Source organism: Cajanus cajan, chromosome 3 (genome assembly GCF_000230855.2).
Source record: "Cajanus cajan strain Asha chromosome 3, NIPB_CcT2T_4, whole genome shotgun sequence".
Classification (NCBI taxonomy): domain Eukaryota; kingdom Viridiplantae; phylum Streptophyta; class Magnoliopsida; order Fabales; family Fabaceae; genus Cajanus; species Cajanus cajan.
The window spans coordinates 19498381-19508852 of NC_138519.1; the positions used below are offsets into that span (position 1 = coordinate 19498381).

General features: G+C 34.3%; 2 protein-coding genes across 4 annotated transcripts; one reads left to right on the top strand and one right to left on the bottom strand.

Moving 5' to 3' along the window:
* The first annotated feature begins 769 nt into the window (after positions 1–769).
* LOC109788471 (obtusifoliol 14-alpha demethylase) lies at positions 770–4226 on the top strand. The gene is made up of 2 exons (XM_020347201.3): positions 770–1527; positions 2970–4226. Exons 1-2 carry the CDS (start codon positions 1066–1068, stop codon positions 3960–3962), a joined length of 1455 nt encoding a protein of 484 aa, XP_020202790.1. The 5' UTR covers positions 770–1065; the 3' UTR covers positions 3963–4226.
* A 2987-nt stretch (positions 4227–7213) lies between these two features.
* Positions 7214–10003, bottom strand: LOC109788465 (UPF0481 protein At3g47200). Of its 3 annotated transcripts, none has more exons than XM_020347196.3 (2): positions 9769–10003; positions 7214–8710 (listed from the first exon to the last, which is right to left on the bottom strand). In XM_020347196.3, exon 2 carries the CDS (start codon positions 8689–8691, stop codon positions 7360–7362), a length of 1332 nt encoding a protein of 443 aa, XP_020202785.1. In that variant the 5' UTR covers positions 8692–8710; positions 9769–10003; the 3' UTR covers positions 7214–7359. The 3 variants fall into 3 exon arrangements, with proteins under 3 accessions (XP_020202785.1, XP_020202783.1, XP_082926765.1); XM_020347194.3 differs by having other exon boundaries at positions 7214–8713; XM_083070639.1 differs by lacking the exon at positions 9769–10003 and adding an exon at positions 9282–9749.
* Between the last annotated feature and the right edge of the window lie 469 nt (positions 10004–10472).

A 10472-nucleotide genomic window follows, 5' to 3' on the forward strand; every position in this document is an offset into this window, starting at 1 on the left:
TAGACCAAGTAACTAATGTCTTATAAATCACTTTTTATCACCAGATAATTAATCTATAGACTATAAGACTATATCATCAAGTTCTCATTACCTACCAATAATAATGGTGTTTTGTTTGTCCTAACCAACAATCAAGATGAGACTTCTTTAATCATTCAAATCCCTTGGAATAGCTCTAAACAACAATTACAAGAACTCATTCTTTCAAAATGAATAACTAATAATGACAAAAATGACTTTAAATAAATTTATAAATAAAACTATAAAAATCATCTGTAAGAGACCTAATGAAATTTTTAATAATAGTTCATCCTCAATTTTCTAATCAATAATATTTTTTTTATTTACAAAAAGGAAAAGGATTTCTATTTATATTATTTCATAAGTGGATAGTCACTTTATTTATATTGATAAAGTGAATATTCATATAAAGTGAATATTCATAGTGAATATTCACTTTATATGAATGTAGATCCTAATATGTATATAATATTATTTAATATTTTAAATAGACGCGAGACCAGATTGGTGTTGCAAACTGACTCTCCAACTTATTAGTCTTATTTCTCGAACATTAATGAATAAGAGAGAACCATAATAAATTTTACATTAATTATTTCTATTTTTAATTCTTTTTTTTTTTTTTTTGTTGTTGAAGAAACTCCAAATTCTATTACTTTCAGTTTTTCGTTGGTGCCAATTGCCCCTAAATAAACACATAAAATTAACCTCCAATATTCCACCCGTGAATTTCTAGCCTCCATCCAAGCCTAACCCACAGTTTTAATTTTTAAACCCTCTGATTACCGTGAGCCCAGCTAAGCCAAATCCAGCGTATAAAATTGCAATCTCGTATTCCAATTCCTCAGTGGCCACAAACAACATTAAAGCGTAACGAACAGACACAGATCTGCCGTATGATGCTAGATTTGTGGTTCCAGCTCTTTTCACTCTCTTAGTTCATTGGTTTTATCAACCAAAATTGTACCTTTCAAACAAAAGCATCATCTCATCACTTCACTCTCACTTTCACAATTCACATCATCACGTTGTAACAGCACAAACATGGAAGTTGATGGCAGGTTTCTGAGCACATGTCTCCTCCTTGCGGCCACAATCCTTGTGGCCAAACTCATATCAGCCTTCATAGTGCCCAAATCCAGAAAGAGGGTACCCCCAGTAATGAAGGGGTGGCCCCTCATTGGAGGGCTTTACCGGTTCCTCAAAGGGCCAATTTTTATGCTCCGTGAGGAGTACCCTAAGCTTGGGAGTGTTTTCACCCTGAAATTGTTTCACAAAAACATCACCTTTTTGATTGGCCCTGAGGTTTCTGCACACTTTTTCAAGGCCCCAGAGAGTGATCTTAGCCAGCAAGAGGTGTACCAGTTCAATGTGCCAACTTTTGGACCTGGGGTGGTGTTTGATGTTGATTACTCCGTGAGGCAGGAGCAGTTCAGGTTCTTCACTGAGGCTCTTAGGGTGAACAAACTCAAGAGTTATGTCAATCAGATGGTTGCAGAAGCTGAGGTATATGTTGATCTTTTTTTTTTTTATCTTTAGTTATTGATTGATCTAATAATGTGATGATGTTGCCCCGTGTTGATGTGTAATTGTGTTTTCGATTGGTTTGTGAATTGTGACATTAGGTCTTGAAATTGATTATTGTAATCAGGAATTTGTTTTCCATTTTGTGTGTGTGCGTTTTAATTTCCTGTGATTTTGGTGGCATCTTGCATGTGATGATGGGATGGGGGAAAATTTTGTCAACCCCCTTCTAGTAAACTTGTCAATGGTGAGGCTCATAGTTTTAGATCCATTGTGTTATTGCTTTTGCTCTCAATTTTCATTGACCTACTTTATGTAATACACGTTTGTGCTTTCAATTCAATGATTCGGTGGGATTTGGTCTAGCCACACCTGTAGTGTATGTTTGGAAACCGTTATTGGGCATTCAATTCGATGATTTGGCGGGACACGCCTGCTATGATCCGTCGTGTAGTGTATGGTTGGGAAACGGTTTGACATGATGCAAACGGGAATTCCACGTGTAGTGTATGTTTGGAAAACCGATATTGTGCATTCAATTCAATGATTTGGCGGGATTTGGTCAATGGCCACGCTTTCGATGATCCATGGTGTATGGATGATCCATGGTGTATGGTTGGGAAACCGTTTCACGGGAATTCCATTTGTAGTGTATGTTTGGAAAACTGTTTGACTTGATGCAAACGGGAATTCCCACTTTTCAAAGCATAAAAATAGGAAGCAAGTTGTTGCATATAAATGACTTTGCTTTATTAGAGTGAAAAGTGTGGTATTATAATTTATAATAAATTACATGGACATCTTTTGAAGTTTTGTGAGATTGCAGATAGACTCCATGTTTTTTCTACTACTACACTAACTCCTTTAATTGTTTTAAAAACACGACATCAACACCCTTTTAGACAATACATTACCTCCCTCAATTATTAGTTGTTTGAAAAACATTGTGTGTTTCCCTATAAAGGATGTTATTATAAATGCTAAAAATGTTGGGAGTTACGAGCAATCCACAAAACTTAGAGAATATTAGTGTAATTACTCTAATCTATAATTCTTGCAAGTAAATGGAGTATAAATTAACAATTTCATAATTCATAGAAAATGTGCATACATTTTTATCACAATAACAGGCCACTGTATTGACTCAATGCTATAACTTTATCTCTCATCTTAGAGTTGGCTTTTTCCTATTTTAATTGAAAATAAAATTTTATGCTGCTGCCTGAATTCAATCCCATATTAAGTTGGTGAAGCTCGTTCACTTCCATTTGGACTTGACTAATGGTGAAATTGCATTAAACCTGGCAGTTGATTGTTTTGTTTCTTTATGTTGTTAATAGTAAACTCTTTCCTGTAATTGTTGTTGGTTGTTTACCAATGTGGCATTGAAGATTGTTATTTCCAAACACAAACCCAATTTGCAGGACTATTTCTCAAAGTGGGGACCTAGTGGTGAGGTTGATTTGAAGTATGAGCTTGAGCATCTGATCATCTTGACGGCCAGTAGATGTCTCTTGGGGCGTGAAGTTCGTGACAAACTCTTTGATGATGTCTCTGCATTGTTCCATGACCTGGATAATGGGATGCTTCCAATCAGCGTTCTCTTCCCATACTTGCCAATCCCAGCTCACAAGCGCCGTGACCAGGCACGCAAGAAGCTGGCTGAAATCTTTGCAACCATCATAGCTTCTCGCAAAAGTGCCAACAAATCAGAAGATGACATGTTGCAGTGCTTCATTGACTCAAAATACAAAGATGGTCGCCAAACGACAGAAGCTGAAGTGACTGGACTCCTCATTGCTGCGCTATTTGCAGGACAACACACAAGTTCTATTACCTCCACTTGGACTGGTGCATATCTGCTGAGTAACAACCAGTACCTTTCAGCTGTGCAGGAGGAGCAGAAGAAGTTGATGGAGAAGCATGGGGACAAAGTTGATCATGATGTTTTGGCTGAAATGGATGTGCTGTATAGGTGCATCAAAGAAGCTTTGAGACTCCACCCTCCACTGATTATGCTGCTGAGAAGCTCACACAGTGATTTTAGCGTCACGACAAAAGAGGGGAAAGAGTATGACATCCCCAAGGGTCATATAATTGCCACATCACCTGCTTTTGCAAATAGGCTAGGTCACATTTTCAAGGACCCTGACAGGTATGATCCCGATCGGTTCGCTGTTGGGAGGGAAGAAGACAAGGTGGCAGGTGCATTCTCCTACATTTCATTTGGCGGCGGCAGACATGGATGCCTTGGGGAGCCTTTTGCTTATCTGCAGATAAAAGCAATTTGGACTCATCTGCTGAGGAATTTTGATCTTGAGTTGGTGTCACCTTTTCCTGAGATAGATTGGAATGCCATGGTTGTAGGAGTGAAGGGAAAAGTTATGGTCCGATACAAGCGGAAGGAGCTCTGTTAATCAGTAGGATCTCATGCTTCATTTTCTGATGTGAATTTATTTTAAGCAGTTTTTGTTAGTTTTTTCTGGTTCAACTTCTGTCCAAGTTCACTGTTTATTGGACAATGGATATCTAGAATCTTGGTTTTAATTTTTTCCTTTTTTTGTAATTGTGGTAAGTGATTTAAAACTTACTTTGGTATGTGTATTAGATGCTAGGGTGGTGCAAGTAGTTACTTGGGTTCAAGTGAAATGATTATAGTAAACTTATTTTTCTTCTGGTCATACACTACAAAAAAAGTTGTGGATTATATATCTACTGTCTAGCACAATTTTTTGTTGTTGGTAGATTGTGATCTAGGAAAAATCACATTATAATTTGTTTATATAAGTGTAAACTGAGGGATGCATATTATGTGAGGAGTGGTTTATTATGAAGGATGAAAGGAAAAAACAATGTAATACAGCCCAATAAGTTTCGGAACGGCAGCAGTGTGTGCTCGTAATGCTTTGTCACAGAAGGTTGTGGACAACAAAGCGGATGCTGGTATTGTTGTTTTCCCCGCCTTTTTGGATAGGAATTTTTCGGTGTTTTATCAGTCTCTACTCTAGCCTTTTAATACATTGTTATTATTATCCCCGTGTTAACAGGGCTAGGTTTTTTTTTTGATTCGAGGGAATCACTGGTACTAAGAGGGTTCACAACACTTATGCACCCTATTCAACCAAATGAGCTAAACTCACTTGGTAACAGAGCCAGGTATGGAATCATACTTGTGTCTAATTATCTAATACATTAATTTGCTGGAATATGCATATAAATTCAAGTCAGACTTGATGAATATAGCAATGACTAGTTTGATCTCCAGGATTCTGTCACAGGACAAGGAGCATTTTGCTAAATTAGCTGTGGATGTTGTAATGACTAAAGGTGAACTGTTCCTATCCTTCTGAGTACCAGTTCAGTTTTCAATTTTAGCAAATTCAGCTTATAGTGTCTGTATTGTTTGTCAAGTTCTTTTTGACTACCATGGAACAGTAGAAAAACTTGGTAGTTTTTGAAAAATTATAAAGAGTAATATTACACATGTAACAAAATTTTTACATACTTTTGTGTTTATCTTTCTCTATCACTTCATTTATTATGGAGTTATATTATTGATGATGGAGAGAGATTGACACAAAATTTTGTAATGTTATACAACTTTTGTTGTATGTGTAACTTTACTCTTATAAATATTCACCCCATTTTGGGTGGAAAGTGAGAGGTAGAGAGAAGGAAGGTAGATAGACAAGGTGATATTTGATAAATGATATGATAAGAATAAAATTTGGGTGGAAGTGAGTTGTTAGAGAGTGGAACGTGTGCTGTAAAGTACTCATTATTTTTTGCTGGGTTATCTCAGTTTTTCATTTGGAGTAGTGATCATTCCCTTTTCTAAGTGGTTTAAAAGTAGTAAGTGTTCTTTAGTTGACTTGTTAATTTACAATAAAGTTATTCATTTTTTTACTGTGCAAAGTGTGCTCACGTGATTATGCCTCAAAGGAATTTTTTATTAGTGAGCTATAATGTGGTAATTTAACTTTGTCTTTTCATGTTTTCATTTCTTTGTATCTTGCTTTTGAATGATCTGTTTGAAATGCAGGGAAGCATGGATTTAGAATTGAAGGCTATAATCAATATTGAAGCACTTTGTTTTCATTCTTAGATGAAGGCTATATAATCAATATCTATTCATGGTGAATTATATTACTTCCTTTAATGCTGTTTCCGTACGAAATACTAATTATTGAAATTGTACATCAGAATTGAAGCATGGCTCGATTAGTTTAGACTTGAAGTGATTAAAAAAGTGAAAATTAAAGGCTAGGATACATGTAATTAACTAGCCTATAAAAAGCTCTGGTTCTCCCTATTCCTATAGACTCCAAAATACATTACTACCTCGTGCTTTAATAACAAGCAATAAGTTAGATTTTTCTTTAGTCTTAATTATAAATAATAATTATTAATTTTTAAAATTAATTAAAATTAAATTTCTATTATACTCTTTATTTATTGTTAATTTTATTTTTTTTATACATTTATAACTAACATTAAATATAACAATCACTTAAAAGTAAATAGTATATTTAAAATAAAATTTGAAGTTATGGTAAAATTAATTAAAAATAACTATATTAAGTAGTTTTCTTGATTTTAATAATTTGTTCAATGTTACTTATAATTAAAATTGAAGATAGTAATAGCTTTTAAATGAAACACTTGGTCGATTTGGTTCATTCAATAGTCAGCATCTTCATGAATCTTCTCAAGATGAAAAAAAGAAAAATAATGAAAATGGTATAGAAGAAAAGGTTAAATATATCAGGTTGATGTAGACATAGCAACCCACATAAACATTTCTCGAAGGTGGTGCATTCATTTGGTTCTCCATTAACACCAATAGAAATTCTGATGGAAAGAAAAAAATTCCTAGTTGAAATTAAACTTGCATAAGTATTTGAGGCCTTAGCAGCATGCTCGGTGATAGGCTTGCATCAATAGTTCAGTATAGTACTTTTGGGAAATACGGATGTAGTTATCGACTTGTTTTTCATTTTATGATCTGCAAGGATTACTCGTTGTTCTTGTAAAGATTATTACGCCATATTGTTCCCTTATACTGAGTTTGCTCAGTTTCCCTAAGTCTAATTAAACACCTTCCCTGATCTTTTTGTTTTATAAATTTTATTTTCATTTCACGGGAAAGAAAGATTATATATTATTACAGGGGGTATTTTCTTCATTCTACTTCCATTTTTGTTTATTTATTTATCCTATGATATGATGTAACCGATTATTTATTCGTTGGTTAACATTATTTTTAAAACAAAATGACTACATGTGATTATCTTTCATTTGGTTTCTATGCTAATTTTTTTATGCATGTTATGACGACATATAATCGCCAATAAATGTTGAATTAAAATAAATTGAGAATTCATATTTTGGCAGTTTAAAGTGACAAATAAATACTAAATTAAATAAATTGAACATGTATTTTCTGGCTGTTTTAACTGCCAATAAATATTTATCATTTTCTGGCCAAAAAACCTGTCTGAACAAAATATGCCATTAGCCATTTTTGGCGGACAAAACATAGAACTTGTTTCTCAAGAAGATATGTGTTGGTCTCCCACCTTAGTCTTCACCTGATCTTATTCATATTCTAGCCAACTGAAGTAACCGGATCTATAAAGGTAGTTCTTAAGAGTTTAGGATGTACGTGTACCATCATCACACATGTGCAACTATTATTAATCCATATTTGTTCTATAATAAACAAGGTAGTTCTAGTACAAGTAAATGGGAAATGGAAGGGTTATGGCACAATAATTTGATACAGAATGGGTGGATCAATATATGATTTTTGAGTTAACTAAAGAGTAGATCAATAACACGGTAAAAGTTGAAGATAGTGAATATTAGGACAGCAACTCCCACTATAGTAGAACTGGTTCTCCAAGGGTCACGAAAGTAAACCCACCTTAACGTGCCCATAGCCCATTTCCAATCATTGTTGTAGTGATTATTAACGTCTTCCATGATTTGGTGGTAGCATGTTGAATTTGTCACCACATGTTTGCAAAGACCATTAACCAAAGTTGCTAACTCCTTATCACTCCCTAGTTCATGGACAATAGCTTCTTTCTCAACAAGCAACTCTGCATCATCTTTGGTGTGAATAAGAGAGTCAATTAGAGAAACATAGTTGCAAATGTAAGGCTCCTCAGGATAGTGACACTGCTCAAAGGCTACTAGGTTCCTAAGAACACATTCTGTTGTGTGGTCCACTTTTAATTGGGGTATTTGAAACGTGGCTTTGAACAACTTGCAGCATGGCAAGCAACCCAAGCAAAGAAACCAGCTGAAGAATCGCTTCTTCTTAAACTTTATGTCAAGTAAGCATCTATCATTAACCTTCTCAAAGCTGATCCCAGCCTCATTCAACTTTGTTGCAGTCCTTAGCACACACTCCTTTTGAGAATGGTCTGTCTGGCTTCTCAGTTCGTTAGGGAGATAGGAATTTCTAATTAGATCAGTGAAATGTAGTGATTTCTCCCACTTACGTAACTCAAACTTGTTTTCTGAAGATTTCTGATGAGGATAATAAGATCTAAAGTATTTTTGAGCAAGCTTAATAAATCTGGTATGCGTTTTGACACTGCTAGGGACAACTTTATCATATAGTTTTTCCAACACTATCATTGGAAGCTGATTCTCAAGCAGCATCAAGTCACACTGGATACTTTTGCTGACACATCCTTGAGTCATTAGATAGTCATCCCTATATTCCCATTTTTTGTCTTCTCTTAGAAACAGCTCCATGATGAATACAGCATCCAACAGTATCAACTCCACAAATTGCTCCTTGCTGATATAAGAGAATTTCTTTTGGTAACACTTGCGTAGTTTTGGCTCTTCTTGTTCAAGGAAGGATTTGTACTGCACTAAATTAAGCTCGCTTTCTAGGCGTTCCCTGAAGAAGTGAAAATATCTTTGTTTGTCCACTTGCATTTCCTTTAGTTCTTTTTTCTTGTGGTGCACAGGGCCAATTGAGACCATTAGAGGAGTGTAGGCCACTTTTTTCACCTTCAAAAGACTAGAAGGTACCTTGTAGATACAACATTCAGGCCACAATGCAGGCTCAATCTCTTCTGGGATGTTAATTATGTGTTGGATTTGATGTTGAACAGAAGAACCCATGAGATCTCTTTTTCTTTTCCTGCTGAGCAAACACATCAACCATCAGATAAATGTGAGCATGTTTGGATTCATGTCAATTTTGGTTGGTTGGATGTGGATAAGTGGAAGTAACAATTAGTTGCTTTTGTATTAATTTTAATGTGATTATTATTCAAACGTAGATCATGAATGTGAAACCAAATATACTCTAAATCACTTGTGATTGATACAAACTTGGAGCCAAAATTTTAGCTGTTTCCATTTTCAAATTTTGAAGATTTAGAAAATATGTTTGTTTGGACTTTTAGGGGCTTTTCGCTCATGATTTTTTCACCAAAAGGATCACAGAATCTTTTAGAGGCTTCCTGAGGTTCATATCATCTCCACTGTTTACTTTTTGAAAATTGTTAATCTTGTTTCTTTAGTGCATTTGCAATGTAGAGATATGAACTTAAAATTTACGTATCTTTTTGAGAAATGACTCACTTTAAATGCAAACCACTTTTTAATATTCTTGTAATGTAAATAAGAAAATCCATGCTCTCATCAAGTAAAGGAAGTAAAAAGACAACTATAGTACAGATATGCCTCTTCACAATAAGATAACTGACTTTAAGAAAAAGGGCAGATTCCACTTATATATACACCAAGGATCCACCCATCATCTTCATGTACAAACACAGTGCATACACCTCTCACAAAATTGGCTTTGCGACTTTGGCTAAAGGCATTCTTGCTTTGCAAAAGATAAAATTAAAAACTTTAAATATCCACTACAAACAGAAGTAGGACCAGAACACAAGAAGGGGAGGAAAATCACTAGTGAAGAAACCAATGGCAACATCTCAAAACAGTTAAAATAAAACAAACAAAAGCAGAATGAAAAACCAGAAGCAGAACACAGATATGAGAAGTGTGAATAAAAGCTAGAATAGTCTTTTCCTCATAAAAAAATCATTGCACAGTTTTACAGTGAAGACTAATGGCTCCATAAACAGTGGCATAAAAAGAGTGATAAACAAAATTAACTGCTAAAAGTATCTAATAGGCATTATCTTATCCCAAACTAGTGTTAACTAAAATGCACATTGTATGAACCTGAAAAACTGTATCCTCCAACAAGTTCTCAGTTCCAAGCTCCTGGATCTCCACTTCTACACTCTTTTTCTCAGTCTTTCTGGTTTGTGTACTGAAACTTTATGAGTGTGCCTTGTAGATGTAGTAAGTGAAAATTCAAAATGTCAAAGAAAATATAGTGCTTGAAGAAGAAAAGTCCTGAACTACTTTAGGACAAAATTGATTATGTTGATGTTCTAATTTTGTTTATTAATGCTTGGCGGACTTAATGATAAAATGAATTATTGGAAGATTGGGAAATATTTTGCATTATTGAAATACGTACTACTTTTATTACTTTGTCAGTTCATGATGAACAGTACTTTAATGACGAGTGAGTGATTGGAGTTTCGTGGACCCAAAAATTGATTGCATGAAAATATCGGTAGTTCTGTGAATCAAAGGCTAATAACTTTTAGACGTCATCTAAATCACTTACATGAGTAATCAACATGAGGTGAGTTTTTTATTTTATTTTTTTTTAAAATTTGGTTTAATTATTTGTTTGCTTTTGTTATACAATATTGCATCTGATTGTTTAAACTTAAAAAAAAATGTATTCGTAAAATATTTATATTTTTTTTAAAAGTAAATAGGAGTTACTTCTTAAAAATATTAAAAAACTATTTATTTAAAAAAAAAGTCTAAAAATTCAAGTAAAAAAATTACTTATTTTATTTAGAAGT